Here is a 21200-nt window from a genome sequence, read left to right as displayed (position 1 = left end):
TATCGTACTCTGCCTAGTTCCATTACTCGAATGCCGAACCCGAATCACCCGGGTTTTCGAACAGTACTGCTTCGACTAGATATTACAGAGGCCAAGAGCAACTTCCAAGATCTCCAATGGCACCACCACCTCGCCCTCCATTCACCGAGCTTCCGCTTGACAAGAGCGGTCCTCCAGGAAATGCATGGGGTCTCTACGGTGCCAATGATGAACTTGGTGCCCTCAATATGATCACTCCCTCTGTTGTCAAAGCCGCCGCACAAGAAATCCAAACCGGCGACCGTGTATCTCTGGACTGGTATCTTAATCTGCCATCCCACCCGTCCTTCAACCGGCCATCATTCTCTTGGACTATGAAAAACAAGGAGCATCCAGACGGGACGAAACGAACAGTAAATGACGATCATGTGGATTTCAACACTCAGGGAAGCAGTCAGTGGGATGGTTTTAGACATTACGGATATCAAAGTGCGAAGAAATACTACGGCGGACGCTCACAACAAGATATTGAATCGTCGCAAGTCATCGGTATCGACCGTGTAGCTAACTCGGGCGGTATTACGACCAGAGGCATCATCCTAGACTATCCACGCTATCTCGAGAAGAAAGGCGAAAAGCAAGTGAATTCACTGGAGGCGCATGGCATCACTGCAGACGTGCTGAGGGACATGTTGAAGGACGTGGGCGTTCAGTCAAGAGAAGGCGATCTGCTCTTGCTGAGAACAGGCTTTACTCGGGATTACAACAAGCTCAGTGAAGCCGACAGAAAAGCGATCAAGGACAAGCCACCAACTTTCCTTGGTGTTCAGTCCGACAAGCAGAGTTTACAGTGGATTTGGGAAAGTGAATTCGCAGCTGTTGGTAAGATCTTCCTCGATCTATGCTCTTTCCTATGTTCAACCTAGTCCATGTCGTTTCCGTTTCTCATATTAAAAGTTCTTTATGTTAAGTGTCTCCTAACCGAATCACAGCATCTGATGCCCCTTCTTTCGAAATGTCACCTTTAGTAGGCCCTCACAACGCCCCCGGCGGCATATGGGCAAACGAGTCCTGGGAAGAAGAGATGCAAGGCGGTGGGTTGTTGCATCAATGGTTACTTGGTGGTTGGGGGGTTATGATTGGTGAAATGTGGGACTTGGAGGCACTATGTAATAAGAGCGCAGAATTGGGAAGAAACACATGCTTTGTGAGCAGTGTGCCGCTCAAGGTATGTTGGATCGTCTCTTCTTCTTCTTTTCCCCGTTCTTAGAGGCCACGTGAGTACACTCACGGGAGAGATGGAAGGTGCAAAACAAGGATTTGCTATTTTGCGATACACCACGCAAAGCTAATCATGTTCCATCACAGGTACCGGGGGGTGTAGCAAGTCCACCGAACGCTGTCGCTATCTTTTAATTTGGGTTGTATATTGGAAGAATACACTTGTGGACCTTTATAAACTTTGCCAAGTTCAAGGTAGGTTTGGAAATGGCCTAGTCGACGGCTATATCACAAATTCCGGTAATCTTCCACCAAATTTCTCCGTATATCACTTCTATGTAAGATATACGAGACGGCCCACTTCCCTCCGGATCGCTGCGGAGTGTACAATTTACAATGTAGTGCTGGTCTTAGAAGCAATACTTACACGGGCACACTGCCCTTCACACTCTTTCACACTTTCTTTATTTCCCTCAACCAATTTGGACTAAGTGCGTACACGCTATGCGTTGATCTCGGTGAAGGTGAAGGTTAGTACAATTAGCATTATGTATTGCGGTCATGTGAAAACATGACACACTAAAGCTTACACAAGTTGAACGGACACACATATATAACCATGCAATCCCTGGTATGACCACCTTCATCTTCAGTCCCCAATCTTGAAACAAAGCCAAGCACATATACTTATATACACAACTGGAAAGGGGGGGGGGGGGGTAAAAAGCTTGGAAAGACGCACAGCCACCTTTTCAACCCTGGTTTCAACTTTAAAATAACGTAAGCCCTAACCCTAAATCCAGAGTTGTACACATCTATGGAAACTCTAAACTCTATCGTAAGACTTTAAATGTCCGCCCTTCGTCCATCGTATTTTAGACTTTTGTCTTTTCGCTTCACTTTCCTCATTTCGCCAAGATATACCTGACTTCCACGAAGAAAACAAGATGAAGTACTTCACTCTTGTAACGATAACTACGATTGTTGCTTTTGCGACTGCGCACCCTGCGGCTCAAGGTATTGGACAGTCGGTCGTTGCTTGTAGCAGGATTTGTGCTGGGCCTTCGTTGTCATGCAGTGGTGATGAAGTAAGTTAAACATTCTTTTTCTTGTTTTTCGGTTTTCGCCTCTCCTTCGTACATGCTTTATGTTCCGTTACATGCGCGCTATACTGTTCAGAAAGCTAACGTCGTGGCAGTTTGTCCAGCATACTGGTGTAAGTATTGCTATATTCCATGCGGGAGAGACTACGTTGAACGCGCAAACAACGTGGGGTGGAGAGTAGTAGACTGGACGACCCACAGAGAGAAACCTTTCAAACCCAAGCGCATAGTAAATGGGTTCGAAATAACTAACATATCGTATAGGACTGCTACACTTGCTGCCGACAATCGTAGTTCCCTCACGGTTTCCTGATGGCGTGCACTGGTACTACCGCCACACGATACAAGCCCTATGACAGAGGGTTTTATGCATGCATACCATGGGTCAAAAATACACCTGCATTCTTCTTCGTACATACTACCCGACTTAGTTTCGAAAACTGTGTATATTGGATTCTGTACTTGAATAACAAATTGTCCGACATCTCAAGTAGCAATGGAACAATCTGCTATCAAAGCTTACCCCAATGTTCATTACAGTAAACCCATCATTATGGCTATGAAATAAGATAAAGGTTCTACGAAATGAACCGTCGCCCCCAGAGCCAGAAACAGTATCCACCACTCTCCACTCTTCCTCGATGTACCTGCCATACGCCCTACACAGATCCAAAACTCGAACTAGAAACGAATTTTCCAGACATATGCGGCGACATGTGCATCTAGCTCTTTTTTTTGAATATTCTAACCATCAGGCATATGTGGTATTTTCCTATTTTCCATCTTTGGCGCGAGAGAACGGAATTGAAACTGTATTTTGGTGTGTAATGGTGCTGACGTGAGGGATATATTGTTAACTGGTGGAAGGTTGATATGCTCGTTCATCTATCGTAGCTATGCTGGACGTGTTTACGGGTTGAAGAGGGATAAGGGGACTACTAGCTGCAAGTTGCGGTTTTCGTGGTTTGATTTACTAAATAGCGTGTGTGGTTATGTGGGAATTGACGATGAAAGTGTGAGAGTTTATGTCGTTGGTATAGGATAGAGTGATGTAAGTGGGGTGGTTTGCTGGGAAGAGAGACTAGAGCGGTAGCGGTGGGAGCGAGCTGTGATGAAAGAAAAGGGTATTCTTACTAGATGATTTGGGTGGGCATAGGTATGGAAATAATTCTTTACTCCGCATGATCTATGAGTTCCTGTGAGAAGTTTTTGGCAGAGCCAGGCGTCTGTACAATCTGACAACATCCATGATGCATTCTCCAGCTCTAAGTATCTAATCTCTATCATGTCGAAATCCATACTACTATTTGACCAGAAAAAATCGCTCAAAACATTGTCGGTATAATTACCTTCACCTCGTCCATCCAAATCTCAGGTATAACGCTCAACCTGCTGCTCGTTCCACTCCCAAAACGCCTTTGCAGTCTCCTTTCCCTCCTGACCCCAGTAGTCCTTTCTCAACGGCATCACGCGCCCAAAAGGCACAACCCACTCGCTCTCCTTCAGCTTCGCAGCTTCGGGCGCCAAACTCGCAAAAAGTTCCGTATACGCACCGTTCACAGGCGGATGCAATATGAACTTAATGATCATCTTCTGCCACGCAGGTATATGCCTGGTAAGTTCCGTCCTGAGATTTCCAGGATTGAGTGGCTGAGTAAGGGGGAAAAACGTCAGTGAAAAAATAACTAAAAGCAATACACACACACACATGTAAGGAGCCGATCTAGATCGAAGGCAAACATGAAAATAGAATCCCTGGAGGTAAGACGAAAAGATATGAGGGAAAAACTTACAACACTGACCACCCCCTCTGCACCATACCTTCTCTGAAATTCGAGAGCTTGCAAAATGTTCCCCCCTTTACTAATCGAATACTTCGTGGTCGGCCCAGCATTCTTCTTATAGTCCAAATTCTGCATATCCACCCCTCCCTTTGGCGCAGCTACATCTGCCAACGAACTCGACACCCACACCACCCTTACACTCTCCGCAGGTTCCTTCTTCGCCGTCACAATCAGCAGCGGAGTAAGCAGCTTAGTGAAAAGAAACGGGGCAACGCAGTTAGTTCCGAGCTGTTGTTCGTAACCTTGTTTTGTTGTTGAGCCTTGCGGGGTCATCATGACGCCTGCGTTGTTGATGAGGACGTCTAGACGGGATTCCTGGGCGAGGAACTTTTCAACAGAGGGTTTTATGCCTTCGAGGTCGTTGAGGTCGAGGTGGACATGGCTTAGTTTGCCTTTGGAGGATGGGTGTTGCTCTTTGATCCACTCGAGCGCTGCTGTTGTTTTGTCCAATGAGCGCGCGGCGGCGTATATGGTATCATTGCGCGAGTAGAGGAGGCGCGCCAGTTCTTTGCCTACGCCAGTGGAGGCGCCGGTCACGAGGAAGACCTTGTCTTTGAGGTCGGGCAGCGAGTCTTCAGTGAAGGTAGGTGCTGGGGGGAACACCTGGCTTAATTGGTTACCCAATTTGACTCGAAGTTTCCTGGACGGATCGTATATTGATGGTTAAGCTTGTGAGATGATGTTGATGGCCTTGAGAATGTACTTAAATACCATATCCCCTGATTTTCGGAAGGTCCGGCTCTTCTCGTCCGCTAGAAACGGCCCATTACAAAAAAGTTGTCAGGTATCACCTCAGTTGGCGAATCCAATAAAGATAATTAATCTTAGATGACCGACTACATTTGCCGACCTTCATGGCATGTAGTTAGTTTCCTCAGAGAACGTTATGGTAGGGGATCGAGCGTAAAGTGGGCCCATTAGCGTGACTGGAGAGCCTAGCTTTGACCGGCGGAGAAGGAGATGTGGAGGTGCAAGGATACCACCAGGGTGCTGTCCGGTCATCTGCCTGGGAGCTAAACGCATAGGTCTGTTTTTTTTGGGAAAGCTTGAAATGTGGAGTATCGAAGTCGGATCTGGAATGAACCACATCGTTTATATACAAGCTGGAAGTAGAGTCAACACTCGATACAATCACAAAGCCGAGAATCAGCAGTGGTAAGGCAGCAATTTCGAGATGACTGCAACTCAGTTGGAAGTGCTAGAGGATACTTTGATGGTTTCCGGACATGGTAAACATTGGATATATCTTGTTTGTATCTCTTCTACACATACTGCCTGAACATAATTCACTCTTGGACCCAGGGCCTATTTCTTGCTGGTCTTTCCCATAGCAAGCAGCGCATCCTGGTCACTGATACCAGCCAGTTGTCCTTGTTGCGCACGCTTGACCGTAAGCGCAGCAATGAGCGCAGCACCAACACCGGAACCGTCCTCGGCAGGTAACACCTCAATAGGATCGTTCTTGCCTTTTCCATACTTGGCTGGCCAGTCCATGATTTCCTTCAGTGCCTGAGCCTGACGGATCTTGAAGTGAGGGTACTTGCTGAATACGGAACCGTCAGCGCCAACATGCACCTCGCTCCATTTCTTGTGCTTGCAGATAGCGGAGACACCGCAGGCAGTCAGACGAGCAGCGCGGGTACCAATCAGCTCAGCAAGTCGGCGGATTAGCTCGAGTTCAGGCTTAGTGCAGGTGATACCAAGCGTCTCCTGAAACAGATCGGCCGTATCTTGCAAATTCTCGAAGCGGTCTTCTTCGATTTGGGAGAGGAAACCAGCATCAAGAGAGTAAGGCTTGTCGAGTTTGCTGGCATTCTGGCCTTCGAACATGGAGCATTCTGAACCCTTGTGAAGATCCAAGAGGACTAGACGGAAGATCTCGCCAAGGTACAAACCTGCAACCATCTTTTCAAAAGTCTGTTGACCCGGCCGAGGCGACTCCTTGTCAATTATAACGTCGTATTTTGTCCGTGGCAGAACTTGGTGTTCGTTGTCAAAGGCGCCCCATTCGCAGTTGATAGCCATTGGCAGTTTTGGGTCCAGGTTCATGTGCTTCAGCTTGGGAATAGCACCACACTCCTCCATGTAGGCAGCGTTGCACCCCGTACCGAAGATGCAACCAATCTTGATGCTGGTATCAGTATATGCTGAGGCAATCATGGTGCCAGTGGTGTCGTTGACCAGTGCCGCGAGCTTGATAGGCACGCCGCGTTCCTCCAGAGCTGCCTTGAATCCAGGCACAACGTCTACACCCTCCATGCCTTGTACGTCGAATCCCTTGGTCCATCGCTGTAGGACACCGTGGTCAATAGCATCTTGGGAGACAGGGTACGAGAAGGTGAAACCGAGGGGCAGATCGGCGAGCTGCTCGCCCTCGTGGTGGTACTCGATGAATTGCTGGAGGCAGTCGGCAACGTAGCCCCATAGCTCATCAGCAGTTCCAGTCTTCAGCTCCTCAGGCATACGGTACTTTGATTGTATAATCTCAAACTCTCCCTTCTCTTCCGTCAGGGTAACCTCACAAACACGTAGGTTCGTACCGCCCATGTCAAGCGCAAGGTATTTTCCGGTCTCGTTGCCATCGGGAAAGGCCATGCACCAGGTCGGAATCATAGGCTATCTGTGTCAGTGTTCTTCTGCCAGCGCTGCGAGTGAGCTGCAACTCACAATGCTTCCGCCTTGCTCTGATAGTCCCTTCTCGAGCTCTTTAACAAAGTGATCCGAGATGTGCTTGAGCTTTTCCGTGGAGACAACAAAGTGCTCCTCCAGCTTCTCAATCTGCTCCTTCAGATCCCGGGGCATGTCCGCCATGGAGCCTAGCACAATTGTCATTCCCTCAGTCTTTGTGGTAGCAGGCTTGGAACATACCCTTGCGGGAAGGGGGTTTCTTTGCGCCTAGCAACACCATGATTGCAACTGTGAGAGTGAATTAGGTATGACCGGTTTTATCGTAATTTATCGTAATAGGCGTTGTGTGTCAAGACAAAAGTTGAGGCTGATAGGTGGGGAGCTTCAGTTGCTTGTCAGTGTCGGTACAATGACGATATGCCTATGGAGATGCTAAGACTGAAGGGAACCGCTCGGCCGTCATGTTCCGCGGACAATCCCACTTTTTGTAGACGAGATTTGCTTTCTCCACCAGCCCAGGTTGCTTTTGGAAGTAGTATGGGGAGCTCAGCTTACCGAGACTGTCTTATCATGCACCGTTCACAGTCAAGTCCGCCAATGGCTTGTAAGGATTATTCAACAAGCGTTCAAGCTCAATCGGGGTTGATGGGGACAGAAGCAGAAGAAAGTGTAGGGTGCAATTGGAGGAAGCGAAATCGGGGAGGGAGGAGGGAGGATGGATACGCTCGAAAGCCATGTTGAGCCCCGCCATCCCACGTAACATGGCTGGACACGCCTCGGAGCTTGGAGTGCCGCCATGGACCCCGCCACCCTGTCCACCGCCTTCGCTCAATCATCCTTGGCTTCGAACTCGATGCTTTTGCTTCGTACAACACCTCACCGCAACACATTTGCGTGCTTCTCAACCCGAGAAAGCTCTGTGCATTCGGCATCACACACAAGGAATCGCTTGTTTTTGAATCGTTATTTAAACATGAAAAGCTAATGTCTAGATACCCAGACACTAGCATAAAAAACCTCATTGTGTTCCTGCACGGGGATCATAACGCCAAGACCCAGGCTTTACGCCATGCCCAATACCAATACCCTTGCCCGTCATCATGTGCACGCTGCTCTCAGGACACCTTCTGCAAGTGTCCGGGCAGCAACTGTCGAGGGCCACCTGAACTAATAGTACTCTGCCTTCTGCTTCCCGCTCCACTGTCAAGTCCAGCACTCAGCGGTGCCCCAAAGCCCGCGCTCTGTGGAAAATGTTCGTTGGTTGCGCTCAGAGGTGCGCCCATCATACCCAGTCCCATCCCTCGTCCGGTACTCGCGTTGTCTCCTCCTGAGAACATGGAACCTCCTCCACCAGGCGGCGCTCCAAGTGCAGAACGAATCATGCCCTTCATCCGTATATATTGGTATTTCGATCGTTGAGATGTGTGAGTATACGTTGCCATGGGACGCGGTCGGTGTCGACCCAGGGCGGCCATAATCGAATCTTTCTCTTCGTCCGAGTCAACAGCGCCCGAGGGCTCGAGATCTTCGGGAAGAGGAGCGTTTGCGTCGATGAGTGATCCTGAAGCAAGGTTAGCGTGTGCTCCTCTCGACACTGGTTGTTAAATGGCATACTTTGTATCTTGGCCTGGTTCTTCTTTTGGTACTGCGCCAACAGCATATCGTACGGCAGACTACGTCCCGGGACAGCCCTCTTGAGACCCATGGAATGGCTCTTGCAAGTCAAACTCCTGGCGCAGTATCCACCGTTTGGTAGAGATACACCACATTGCCTCTCGACGTCGACTGGCCCTTTGGGTTTGGCACCCTTTTGCTTGGGTTCGTCCTTCTTCTTCTTCTTTGCATTGGGCGCCTTCTCTGCATCCCCATCAAGCTTCCGCTTCTTGCCCTTCTTTGCGCCGTCCCCATCCATGGAAGCGCCTTTGATGGCCGACTTGCGCGACTTACCACCTTCGTCGTCTTCGCCTTTCTCCTTTCTGAGCGCAGCATCTTTGGCCTCCTTGGCTTCTTTCTTCTTCTTAAGCTTCTCTTGCTTCTTGTGGAGACACTCGCGGATATGTGTTGCTGACGATGCGCGGAGCACTGGCCGACGACAGTGCTTGCATTGTACCGTATCTACTTTGTCATCTAACGGGCGGCCGCTGGGGAAGCCAGAGATTGTCTTTTCGTCGAGAGCGTTGATCACAGGCGAAGTCGTCGACGATGCGGGGGCTTTGTTCTCAATATCTAACATTACATTAGCATAGGATAGACTATATGCATGCACATGGTGCGCTGCACACAGAGTTTGGCATACTTGTTGCATCGCTTTCCTTCCAGTTGCCCGGTAGCGATGGTTTAGGCACCGGCTTCTTGATCCTCAGCTTGATCCTCGACTTTTCCGACCTTACGACGCCTTTGACCAGACTCTTGTCTAGCAGGCCTGTGGCTCCCTCCGAATTTGTAGGAGTTTCTATAGCGCATTAGTGCCAACGCGCGTGTGGGGTGTGGACACTGCGGCGTGAGCTCACCCTTTCGCGCCCCATTCACGGCCATAATTACGGCTGCTTAATATCGGCGGAGCCCTTTACTGGGCTTCTGAGAGGTTCCCAAGATCGCTCGGAACGTGATATCAATATTGCCGATGCCCGGTTGCTTGCAAGGAATGAATCCAGATGGGTATAGACGCGCGTGTTGTTGAAAGCCTCGGATCGGTTGTCGCCCGGCGATGACGCGCTAGTCCAAACCGGTCGATACATCACATGCGCGCGACATAGTTGCACTCTAAGATCAATCACTAAACAGCCTTCAGCATAACACCGAGTATTGCACACATGGTTGAAAAGTGAATGGTTCTCTTTCTCTCACAAAAATATATTGTTTGGTCGCTTGTTTCAGTGATAAAACACCATACAGCTGCATGTAGTACTGTCAAGTCAAGACAGAATGCGCAGTTCCAAGATAACCACCCAATGCATACCATGGCATACCCAGTGAATCGAGGCCGAAACTTCCAGTGGACCACTCCAGCGCCATGCCATATCCTGCTAAACGCCTTGAAATGCATGTACCGTACTCTGAGCGCCATTTCTCTTGGTATCAACGCTCCGAAATTCGCCAAAATATGCTGTTTCGTCATTCGTAAATATACGCAGGTATTTCAACCTTCCAGTGTGGCGCTTTCGAGCTTGATCGTGATGAAAGACTTGCAAGAATATGTAGATCTTGCCGCTATGGTTTTGCAGCAAGTTCACGGGTTGTTTTCACCATGTTCAACCTCTTGCATATGCTTGTTGCACCTAGACATTAGCGTCCACGGCCCTTGGCCTTCGCCTTTGCAGTTTTTGCCTTGCCCTTCTTAGGTGGCTCGTACTCCTCGAAGTGGTTGTAACCAAACTCATCGCGCATGATGCTGTTGGTCCAGTGAAGACAACGATCCTTGGGAGCCTCGTCGGCTTGAGTCTTGTTTCGCGTCGACACCCGGGGCCTGTTCTCGTCCTCTTCTTCTTCCTCCTCGGGCTTGTTGGATTCTTGTAGATGTTGCTGCATCTTCAGCATGTACTCTGCAATGCGATCACGGAAGGCCTGCAGCTCTTTACGCAGCGCACGCTCCCGTAATCCGCGCTCATCCAGCCAGGCCAACAGCTTGTCAATGTCTTCGGGGTCATCGTAATATCCCCACTCAGTAGCCGTTGAGAGATGCGTAGAACCTTCCTCGCGCTCTTTGCGCTGAGGGACAGTGTAACCGAAACGCTCCATGTCTTGAGTAAGGGCAGGTTCCTCCAGATTCGGACCAAGTTCATATTCGCTAGGACCCTGTACCCAGATTCGCCCATTGGCGTAGCCATACTCAGCAGTAGAACTGTTCGGAACACCACCAAAAGGCATGCCGTTGTGTTCAAACCAGTAATACTTGTTGAGGAATCGATCCTTGCCGAGAATCTTGCTGCGGTGCACCAAAGTCTCACGGAGATCATCGTCAAGTTCGTTGATGTTGGCCTCGCAGTCCTTGAGCTCATCCTTCTTTCTCTCAATAGCCGATAAAAGCTTTTCCCATTCCTTTTGCTTCTTGTTCTTTTCGGCATCGGCCTTTGCCTTCTTGACCTTCTCTTTCCGGGCATCTTCGGCGGCAGCCTTGCGCTTGTTCTTGTTTGATGGACGAGTTCTTGTTTTGGAAGCAGTGGTATCATCTTCACCGTTGGTTTCGGCAGCAACCACATCTTTGGTGTCCTCGTTAGTACTGACCATGGATACGTCTGCTTCTTCGCTCGCCTTGGCGTCAGTAGGCGATGCGGGAGTGTTATCGGGCAGATGGATCTTTCGCTCCAAGTCCAACTTGCACAGCTCATCGGCCAACTCCTTCCTCTTGCGCTGATACTCAATCTTCTCCTTCCGCAAACGAGTCATCTCCTGAGCGGCGGCAGTGAGTTGATCTCGGAAGTTCTCGGTGCCAACAGTCAAGCTGAGAATCATCTCAAGTGCCGAGATGCGGAGATTAACGTCCAGGTTGTTGTAATTCTCGGCAATGGTGAGGGTAGTGGGTTCCTCCTCCTCTGACGGGATCAATTGCGCAAGAATCTCATCACAAGCCTCCTTCCTAGCAGGATCAAAGGAAAGACGATGGAGTAAGGCTACGATAATGGACTGCCACCCGCCCTCAGTGAAGTTGCGCACCTTGCACTGCTCGATCCAGTCAAACTCTGCAATAAATTCTGCAGCCTTATGAATCTCCTTCGGTGGTTCGGGTGTGGGCGTACGTTGTTTTGCAAGTAGCTGTGCGGCACCCGACTTCCTCAAGCTGCTGCGGGTTGTCCTAACTAGTGGCTCAGGCTCAGGAGTCGGGGTTGACTCGCTGCTGGACTCCTCATCCGACGAGTCGTCATCCATGTTTGGCAAGGAACTCTGAATTTTGCCGGACTCGTCGATGATTTGCTTCAATATAGCACAGTGCATCTCAACAAACAGTTCACACTCAACCGTTTCGTGCGAAAAGCGCATGGCATCAACGAAGTCGTCGAACGTGAAAGAGTCGAGCATGTAGACCGTGTCATGGACATTGAGCGTTTCCCAGATGCATAGCAGCCGGCCAATGCTTTTCATCAGAATACCCGTCTTCTTTTCCTCAGGGGGAGGCTCGACTCCATCGGGTACATCATCAGAGAAGAACTTCAAGGGTGGCCTATTTACTTGAAGACGGGGATGCTTAATTTCGAGATCTTCGCATGGGTATTTGATATATTCGACAGGGCGAGCTGGTGGAGGTGCTTGTTGCGGCTGTGCAACGCTCGAGGGCCTGGGCGCCTGTTGATGAGGAAATGTGGTTTGAAATGGAAAGTTGATTGGATGACCATTTCCCTGTGGAGGTATCTGCATCAGATGGGGAGTTAGATGCGCCGGGAGATTGGATAATACCTGATGTGGCTGTCCAAAGGTCTGGATAGGCTGTGGTCCGCTGTTGTACATCGGCGGCGCATTGAACAAGTACTGCGGTGGAGGGCCATTCAGAGCCACGAAAGGATGGGGCAGATTTTGTTGGGGGTAGGGAGGTGTATTTGTAGAGAAGTTGACGAATGTGGGCTGGCCTGGTCCAGGAGGAAGAGGTGGCCTTTGACCATTCATGTGCGGACTATGACCGTTTACTACGTGCGGTGGGTACGGCTGTTGAACCGCCTGGGTGGCGCCGTTAGGTATGCCATGAGTTGCCTTTCTAGCAGCGATTATAGCCTCCCGTGTCTTGTTATCGGGGATCTTGGTTGGAATATCATAGCGCTTTGCAAAACTGTCTTTGACCATCCATGGGGCTTTGAGCCAGTCCTCACGTTTGAGGGCATTACGAAGAAAGGCCTTTAGAATAAGCTTTGAGAAAGTTTTCTTGTTTCGGTGGAGGTCTGAAGCTTTGTACTTTGTCACGTTTTCCCCAGTGTCTTCCATGGTGATTACGTAAGTGTACGTTCGGATGTTGTCGTCCATCGATTGGCCAGTGAACATACTGTGCATTCGACTGTTATCCGTGATCTGAGTGATTGTACCGAATCGACGTGGATTGTCTCCCTCGATAGATACACGGTCATGCAGCATGAAGTGCTCCTTGAAATGCTACAAAGATGAATTAGTATCACAGTTTCCGTGGCTTGTTCGGAGATGCAAGCAGCTTACATCGTAAACGTCATTTACTTCAAGATGTGTTAGCAAAATACTAGTTGCAAATATGGAGTCTGAACCTACCTAGGTCGTCTATGCGCTCGTGATCCTGAAACTGAACATAGTGAAGAACAGGAGACTTCAAGCTATCAGGGAAGATGCTATTGATCTCTTTGGAAGCTTCCGTCTGCACGGATGTTACCTCCTCGTCGGCCTTGACGAGTATTGACGTGGAGCCTACCTCGCTCTCTTGGGCCTCGAAATAAGTGTAACCAGAATGCCCAGTGGCCTGGCATGTGAAGCTTCGCTACGATCCGATTAGCCGTTTTAAGCCCAATTGTTCAAACTATGGTTCTCTTGCCTGTTGGTAGAAGTCCAGCCTAGATTGTGTTAGTAACGTCCTTGTGCCTGACGTCATTTCCATGAATCTCTTACCGCTCGAGATAGCGCTCATAGTCGACAAAAACCTCCCCAGTCTGCTCGATATGCCACACCTAACCAACAATCTTAGTATGTATGCCCTTCGGCTTCATCCAGTTATGTGACGCACTTCGGCATTATCGTCGAGATTCTTGGGCCGGGGTTCAAGCTTGACGGGTTTGCGCTTGAAGAGAACCTAAACAATTCTCAGCAGATGTTTGTATGTATGCTGCGATCCAGTATGTACCATCTTGAAGTGAGCACCAGCTCATGTAGGGCCCTCGGCCTCTAGTGTACCGCGTCGCAAACTTCGGAAGCGTCGCGATGGTCGGAGCGCGTAGGTTGTGCTTTGCGGGGTACAATGTACAAAGAAGCGGAAGCAATGGCCCCTCCGCGAGCGACTGTGCGACTCTGTGCTTTTCACGCGTCAGAAAACGACGTCCACAAATTGCTGTCGCACTCTTCGGTGGTCCGAAAAGCGTTCCGAGACGCGTCTTCCAGTTCCGAAAGCGCGTCTGAGAGGTTCGAAGCTGCCGGCAAGAGGTTGGGGCGCGGTTGTTGGTCAGGCAGGCGAGAGGGTGGACAGCAGCAGTCGGAGGGCAGTCAATGGGAACAAAAGTGAGTGGAAGGTAGTAGGAGAAGCCCATAGTCCCTTGGCGCGAGGTGCCATACTAGATGCGGTAAGGACCGTCTTCGCACCCTACCACCTACGCCCCGAAGCTACGCACCCCACCACCATCACGATATCGACGTATTTGGACTCGTTCTCGTCGTAAAAACGAGGACAATCAGGCTGCAGCATGTATGCATCGGTTTGGCATGGCATGTCAAAGAATTTCTCATTATCAAGTGACAGTGAAGGCCGGCCATGGAGATGCTCCATGCCGCGAGCCACCTTGAGCAAACCCTTGGACAGGCTGACCCACTTGCTGGGACACGCCATCCTTATACCCGCTTCTAGTCACACACGGCCTTGCTGAACCACGTACAACCAAAGAGCCGTATATTCTGAAAGACAGCGCAGTATCAAAATGACTTGACAGGATACCCTACCCTACTTTGCCCTTGATGTCTACGTTTGTCTCCTTCGACTCACCAAGTATGATATTTGAAGCTGCTGAGCGCTCAGAATGTCGGAGTGAACCTCTCCCGGAAGCCAAACCTCCAAACACCTTGTTTCCTGCAGGTTTATCTGACTTGATGTAGTGTATGTTGGAATGAAAACGAGCTGACATGTCGCCCAGACGAGGTTACTTGAACGATGTTGGTGACAGGCACAGATAATGGACGGCAAAGAGTATGGTTAACAATATAGATTTAGCCAATATGTATTTCGGCTTACAAGTCAAAGTATACTACCAAGAAGCCAACCCAACTACCCACTACACCGATAGCAGAGTAAGAGCTCGTGAACATGAGCGGCAGGAACTCATAACGGGACCCAAATACAATGCCGTGGACAAGTGAGCAATACGCAATCAAAGGTATCGAAAGCGTTATGTAGAGCAAAGAGAACCGATCGAGCAGAAAGATGCGAGGTTTGGGTGACCTAACAGGTTAGCGTATACTTGGACAAAGACCAGAGGTTGCCTACGCTGGAGCTAGCCGGTCAAAGGCAATCAGAAACAAGACAAGCCAGAAAATGGTATAAACCGTCTTGATAGGAAACTCGGCTGCAGTAAACAGTAGCGGGAACAACGACACGTGACCAGCAACAGCCAAGGGCCGGAAAGCCCCGTAATACCTGCGATCTTGGAGCGCTATCAGACTGAAGGGAATAATGACAAGCAGAATCGCCTTTTCGTGGACGTGCCAGCCGAAGAGAAACGATGCGTAGCCACAGAGCGTGACGGCGCTGACAAAGGCTTCCCAGGTAGGCTTGAAGAGGAGTCGGAGAAGAACAGGCTAAAAGATGTTAGTTGAGTCGTCTTTGTGAAGTGGCAGGGTGCATACTATCTGCGCTCCGAGTGTAAGGAGGAAGCAAGTCAATGGAACTATGTCGGGAAGCACAGCAAAGGAGGTGTCTCCAACTAGACCTCGCGTTACGCTATTCACTGCCTCTTGATCAACATGCAATCCGAGCCGTGGTGCCACTGTCCGCGTTAGTGTTGTCGAGTAAAAGAAGGAGGTTGTTTTTACAGTAGATCAGCACCCGGTCCGTAAAGGAATATATTGCCCAAACGTTTGGCGCCCAGTATGCGTGACACAGTCCGCGGGAGAAGGGAAACAGGCGACTGACTACTTGCCCCAACTGACCCCATAGTGCGAATGGACCAAAGGCTGCTGCGAATACCGTAATGATGCTGACTCCTAGTTTGGTACAGTTGAAGAACTGAATATTGAAATAGGGAAATGACGAGCGATTACCCAGACAATAAACACGTAGGAGATAGACAAAATAGGCAGGCGCGAGATACAGATAGATGTGCTTGAAGCACAGGAGGGCAGCAAAGAGAAGGCCAGACAGCAGAAGCGTAGAGCTGTTGCGTGCCAGGACCATTGACAATACCAGGATTCCGTAGAGAAAGCCATTATACTGGAAATGGATGTGGTCGATAATTAGCAGTCCCGGGGACAAGAGAACTGAGAGAGCAGCAGCATGAGCTGTGACTTTGGACTTGGACGTCTTCACATAGCTGAAACGGACTTAGCATGGTGTGTATGTCACGTAGGGTGGGATGGTTGTACAGATGCAAAGCGTAGACCAGAACCAGTTCAGTGAGGATGACAGTAGTGCGCTGAAAGTAGATGGTCTGCCAGCTGTCATAGCCCAGGTCTTTCACGTTAAGCAAGCCAGCGTCAACATATGCGGCGGCTTGAGACAAAAGCCACTCAAAGTAGGCGAAAAAGGGCGGATAATCAAGGGTCCATTCTGAAGTTTTCTGTTTGTGCGGTTAGAGGATGATGACGAGGCGATGGATGCTATTGGACATGGCAGTCTGACTTCATAGTACCACTCTTTGATGGGCAGGGAGTGGGTTAGAGCTAGCCAATTGCGGTGGACCTCAAAGTCGGTCGACTTGCTGCCGAAAAAAAGGTCAGCATGGAGAGGGTTGAGGCGTTGGGCGTGTGGTGCGGCAGACGTACTATGCAGGAAACAGTAGCACCTTGAGCGCCGTGGCCACGACGGCGCACTGGGCAAGTGACGGATACAGCTCTGCCATGGCGAGACTGACAGCAGGTGAAGGCACAATGGGCAGAAAGCACAGATTAAGTTGAGGATCGTAGTCAGAGTCACGTGCTCGCTTACGGGCGAACCCCGGTGGTTGTAAGTAGTGCTTGGTAGTCAGTAGTAGCAAGCAGTAGCAAGCATACCAAGACAGCAGCAGCAGGGCAAGTGCCTGTGTTTGGAATCACACCCACGCACGCGGCTGGCGCGACGAGAGCAAACGGGCGAAGAAGCAAAAGCGGATTCGAGAACAATGCAAACGTGAACGGGCGACAGGGGAGAGTGGCTGGCAGGCGGCGCTGACAGTTTCGCATAATGGTGTCTGACGTTTGACACACGGCATAGGCTCCGCTCCGTCTTTGTTCCCCTGGGTGCAAATGCTCCACGTGAGCGGTTTCCTGCCTCGCACACCTGTTCGTTCCCCCCCCCCCCCCGGGACTAGGGGGAGGGGGTTTGTCTAATGCTAAGTACGCTGGAGACTGGAGCCGCAATTTGATCTGGACCCGCTGACGCTGGCGGTGGGTAAGTAGCATGGCAGGGCAGGGCATGACATGGCATGGCATGGCATAGCACGGCAAAGCAGCACTATAGTACTATGATTGTGGCGCGCACCCACGATGCAGCGGCACTGCACCATGTGGAGTGTGGTGTATCTAAGTAAGTAGGTACTTGGATACTAAGTACCGTTACTACTGTACTTGGAGCATGTATCAGCGTGGCCCGTCTAGTCAGGGACCAGAGCTGCACGTCTGCAATTACCCGCTGGCCGCAGCTGCTCGAGGCAAAAACGCTCCGAGCAAGAGACACGGTACACGGCACCCTCGCCCCGTCCAGCACCAGCACCTACTGGCAAACTGGCGGACTGGCACTGAACTGACATTGACACCGACACATTCACTAAACACTGGCACACACACACCCACACCCACACCCACACACCCCACGGCAGGGCGGCGCCTGGTGTCGAGGGTAGCATTGTCCGATTCAGTGGCGGGCCTGCGCGTTTAAAATAAGCAGAGCGCTAGCCGTCCGCTTTTGGCGGCCTCATTTGCGCCTGCCTCCTAATGGACCCTGCTAGTGAGCATTTCTCACCGACCTCCTCCTGCTCTCTCCTCCCCACCGTGTCAGGTCGCATCCCTCTTCTTCGATCCCTTCATTCATTACCTCCTCTTCTCCCCCGCATCGACGCTTCTACGCTCTTGCACAAGGCGCGCTTCTTTGCCCTTCCTTCTTGTCCTTGTCCCATCGTTTGGTGCACGTATCAACACAAGCCACGCGGGTTTCTTCTTCGCCAGCTCTCGGCCACAGCATTTAATTGCCTTTCACCCCCCGCCGCTGCCATTGGCCTTTCATCCTTACCTTGACCGTGTCGCCTCGCTCGCCCGCCGCCGCGAACCTGTGCCTGTGCACTCGGCATTCCTGCAATCCATCCAGTCTTTGCCTGGTTTGGTCGACAGCACTCGCCGCCATTGTGCCCTCCCCAGTGCGTCTCCTCACCTCCTTTCGCTTCTGCGCCATGTCAGACTAACCTCGCTTCCCAGATCGCTTCTTACTCATTGTAATACAGCATCATACTTTGCACGCCTAGCGACCATCCTGCAACCGGTTGCAACTTCCCCTTCTGCCATACATATTTCGTCGTCCGGTCCAACGAGTCCCGGGCGCAGTAATACACCTTCACCACGGCGGTTCTATCTCAAAACCCGCGGGACAGCTTCAGCCTGCCCCCGCACCTTCTCGATATGCAGCAACACGACGGTGCCCCTACCGCGCCCAGCGGTCCCCGTCTTCAGACTGGTTTCCCCAGGCAGGTCAATGGAGGCCATCACGGCTTTTCCCATGGTGCCTTTGCTACCAACCAGCCCGGCTACGGTGACAGGCACCCGGAGAGGGCCAACAACATGTCCATCAACACCGGCAGACTTGCCCCGGGCAACCAGAATGGCGCTGATTTGCAGACTCCTGGAACCGGTTTCGACATGAACTTCACTCCTCTGCTTCCTTCGCAGTTGCTTCTCGGCAGCCCTTTCCAGCCCGGCTCTCCCTCTGCTTTTGCGTCCCCGCAATTCCAGAATTTTGCCCAGTTTGCGAGCCAGAACCAATCGCAGCAGCAGAATCACCAGTCTAACCACGTCGGTAGCCCTCTGCAGCAGCCTCTGTCGCCCCAGCTGTACCAAAACATGGTCTCTCCTACAAGCGGCTTTTTCGGTGGCCCACAGTCTCCCACAGGAGGCTTTTCTGGTTTTGGCGCGCAGGGCCTTGGTGGCCTCGGCTCCTCCATGCCAATTGCCCCTGGCCTAGTCTCTGGAACCAGCAGGACCGTCTACTTGGGCAATATTCCGCCAGAGACATCTGCGGAGGAAATTTTGGGTCATGTCAGAAGTGGCCAGATCGAGTCTGTCAGGCTTCTTCCTGATAAGAACTGTGCCTTCATCTCGTTCTTGGATAGTAGCTCTGCTACGCACTTTCACTCTGATGCCATCTTGAAAAAGCTCTCCATCAGGGGTCAGGACATCAAGATCGGGTGGGGAAAGCCTTCGCAGGTACCCACATCTGTGGCCTTGGCAGTACAGCAGTCCGGCGCGTCTCGTAACGTCTACTTGGGTAACCTACCAGAGGACGTTACCGAGGACGAGCTCCGTGAGGATCTCAGCAAGTTCGGACCCATTGACACTGTCAAGATTGTCCGAGAAAAGGCCATTGGTTTCGTTCACTTCTTGTCGATCGGTAATGCCATCAAGGCTGTTTCCCAGCTTCCCCAGGAGCCCAAGTGGCAGGCTCCTAGGCGTGTATACTATGGCAAGGACCGCTGCGCATATGTTTCCAAGACGCAGCAGCAGAACGCTGCTCAGTACTTGGGCATTGCACCCGGATATGCACACGTTTTGAACGGCGCGGACCGTGATATGATTTCCAACGCCCTCGCTCAGCAGTCCGTAGCTGCGGCTGCAGTAGCAACCTCGGCTGGTGGTGTGAACAACCTGGGTAACCGAACTGTCTACCTAGGCAATATCCACCCAGAGACCACCATCGAAGAGATTTGCAACGTTGTGCGCGGCGGCCTTCTTCACCACATCAGGTACATTCCCGACAAGCACATTTGCTTTGTTACATTCATCGATCCCACTTCTGCAGCGTCCTTTTACGCTCTCAGCAACCTACAAGGTTTAATGATCCACAACCGCCGTCTGAAGATTGGATGGGGCAAGCACTCTGGCGCTCTTCCTCCTGCCATCGCCCTTGCCGTCAGCGGCGGTGCTTCCCGCAATGTGTACGTTGGTAACCTCGACGAGTCTTGGACTGAAGACCGTCTGAGGCAAGATTTCTCTGAGTACGGCGAGATTGAGTTGGTCAACACCCTGCGCGAGAAGAGCTGTGCCTTTGTCAACTTCACCAACATTGCCAACGCCATCAAGGCTATTGAGGCCATCCGAGGCCGCGAGGAGTACAAGCGGTTCAAGGTCAACTTCGGCAAGGACCGATGTGGTAACCCTCCCCGCCAGATGACCAACCAGCAATCACAGTCTCAGCAAGCCGGCAGTGATGGTCTCCAGTCGCCTTCACCCATCAACGGTCTGCACCCCAACCGTGCTGGTGCGTCGGTCTCGCCCACTGGCTCTGGCGCTCCTGGCTCTGGTCAGAGCACCAATGGACAATTTCCCTCTGTTCAAGCCCCTGCTTCAGGCAATATTCTGAACGCGAGCAGCAACAACAACCCGTTGATGATGTATCTCCAGGCCCAGCAGCAACAGGCTCAACAGCAACAGGTAGAGGCCAACATGCAACAACAGCAGAACCAGCAACAACAGCAACAGCAGCAGTCGTTCCAGTCGCCCCAAGCTGCCTTCTATGGTGCTGACTTGAACACACCCCAGCCTCACCACTCGCACAGCTCTCACCAGAGTACCTCAAGCTTTAGCCTGATCAACGGTACATCTGCTGGTGGCTCTGGAACTACCACTGTTGGCGGTCTTCTTGCGCCCTCGAACCTCAATTCTCGTGGTCAGCACTCCCGTGCTGTGAGCCTTCCCGCCTTCACCCAAGGGCCTTTCAACCACTCTATGCCACAGACTCAAGCTCCTCAACAAGGATCATTTGGTAGTCTGAGTTCGGGCATTGGTGGGTTTGGCAGCGGCAATGGTGGCTACGGCCTTGCGATTCAAGGTGATGGTGGCTTGCCTGGATGGGCTGAAGAGGAGGTTGGTGCGCAGTAAGCGCTCATGGCCATTTTGGATACTCGCCAATGTCATGTTCACATTAGCGATATCCGATTCAAATCTACGACGTCAACCTGTTGGTTATTACTCACCACTTACCTCACTTCTCCTTTCTTTCTTTCTTTTTGCAAATCTTTTTTGAACCTAGGGTACTCGCGGAAAGGGCGTCGCTCTATTGATCTATCCTAGATCTGACTCTTCAACTATGTGTTGTAATTTGAACATGCGCGTTCTTTGCCTTAATACTTGACCTTACTACCTTCGCTTTCTCTTTCTTTTCTTCTTCTTTTTTGATTCTTTCACACTTCTTCTTTTTCATGGCTTGACATGTTTTTGTTCATGTTTCTAGTTTAGATACCTGTAGGGATACCTAGGGACAAATAGGTGTAGGGGCATGAGACTAGCACCGGGTCGACATGAGTGTCTAGGCAGGAGTTCGCCAGTGATGTTGGCAATTGAATTTTGTAAAAGCTCAAGTGTGTGTAATGTTGCTGTTTAA

General features: G+C 50.9%; 7 protein-coding genes across 7 annotated transcripts; 3 read left to right on the top strand and 4 right to left on the bottom strand.

The window, feature by feature from the left end:
- Positions 1–24: 24 nt before the first annotated feature.
- COCSADRAFT_118325 (uncharacterized protein) lies at positions 25–1650 on the top strand. Its single transcript, XM_007702369.1, has 3 exons — positions 25–861; positions 972–1207; positions 1348–1650. Exons 1-3 carry the CDS (start codon positions 117–119, stop codon positions 1393–1395), a joined length of 1029 nt encoding a protein of 342 aa, XP_007700559.1. The 5' UTR covers positions 25–116; the 3' UTR covers positions 1396–1650.
- A 439-nt stretch (positions 1651–2089) lies between these two features.
- Positions 2090–2749, top strand: COCSADRAFT_37228 (uncharacterized protein). Its single transcript, XM_007702177.1, has 3 exons — positions 2090–2288; positions 2399–2416; positions 2568–2749. The coding sequence occupies exons 1-3, from the start codon at positions 2148–2150 to the stop codon at positions 2595–2597; spliced, it is 189 nt and encodes a 62-aa protein (XP_007700367.1). The 5' UTR covers positions 2090–2147; the 3' UTR covers positions 2598–2749.
- An 811-nt stretch (positions 2750–3560) lies between these two features.
- Positions 3561–4861, bottom strand: COCSADRAFT_181715 (uncharacterized protein; the record flags this gene model as incomplete). Its single annotated transcript, XM_007702368.1, has 3 exons — positions 3561–3953; positions 4097–4787; positions 4851–4861. 3 exons carry the CDS (start codon positions 4859–4861, stop codon positions 3675–3677), a joined length of 981 nt encoding a protein of 326 aa, XP_007700558.1. The 3' UTR covers positions 3561–3674.
- Positions 4862–5344: 483 nt separating this feature from the next.
- On the bottom strand, positions 5345–7011 carry COCSADRAFT_328020 (uncharacterized protein). Its single transcript, XM_007702367.1, has 2 exons — positions 6815–7011; positions 5345–6763 (listed from the first exon to the last, which is right to left on the bottom strand). Exons 1-2 carry the CDS (start codon positions 6977–6979, stop codon positions 5453–5455), a joined length of 1476 nt encoding a protein of 491 aa, XP_007700557.1. The 5' UTR covers positions 6980–7011; the 3' UTR covers positions 5345–5452.
- A 681-nt stretch (positions 7012–7692) lies between these two features.
- COCSADRAFT_200012 (uncharacterized protein) lies at positions 7693–9434 on the bottom strand. Its single transcript, XM_007702366.1, has 4 exons — positions 9286–9434; positions 9072–9227; positions 8390–9001; positions 7693–8336 (listed from the first exon to the last, which is right to left on the bottom strand). The coding sequence occupies exons 1-4, from the start codon at positions 9308–9310 to the stop codon at positions 7891–7893; spliced, it is 1239 nt and encodes a 412-aa protein (XP_007700556.1). The 5' UTR covers positions 9311–9434; the 3' UTR covers positions 7693–7890.
- Positions 9435–10060: 626 nt separating this feature from the next.
- COCSADRAFT_171710 (glycosyltransferase family 57 protein) lies at positions 10061–16479 on the bottom strand (the record flags this gene model as incomplete). The annotated part of the gene is made up of 13 exons (XM_007702365.1): positions 10061–12850; positions 12911–12927; positions 12980–13197; positions 13243–13275; positions 13331–13389; positions 13446–13511; positions 14777–14864; positions 14910–15220; positions 15269–15408; positions 15455–15951; positions 16004–16197; positions 16260–16338; positions 16403–16479. The coding sequence occupies 13 exons, from the start codon at positions 16477–16479 to the stop codon at positions 10061–10063; spliced, it is 4569 nt and encodes a 1522-aa protein (XP_007700555.1).
- A 1542-nt stretch (positions 16480–18021) lies between these two features.
- COCSADRAFT_327942 (uncharacterized protein) lies at positions 18022–21127 on the top strand. Its single transcript, XM_007702364.1, has one exon. The coding sequence runs from the start codon at positions 18227–18229 to the stop codon at positions 20696–20698; it is 2472 nt and encodes an 823-aa protein (XP_007700554.1). The 5' UTR covers positions 18022–18226; the 3' UTR covers positions 20699–21127.
- Positions 21128–21200: the final 73 nt, after the last annotated feature.

The sequence above is a fragment of the Bipolaris sorokiniana genome, assembly GCF_000338995.1.
Source record: "Bipolaris sorokiniana ND90Pr unplaced genomic scaffold COCSAscaffold_8, whole genome shotgun sequence".
Lineage (NCBI taxonomy): Eukaryota > Fungi > Ascomycota > Dothideomycetes > Pleosporales > Pleosporaceae > Bipolaris > Bipolaris sorokiniana.
Note: the sequence above shows the minus strand (reverse complement) of the source record. Positions and strands in the feature narration are given on the sequence as shown.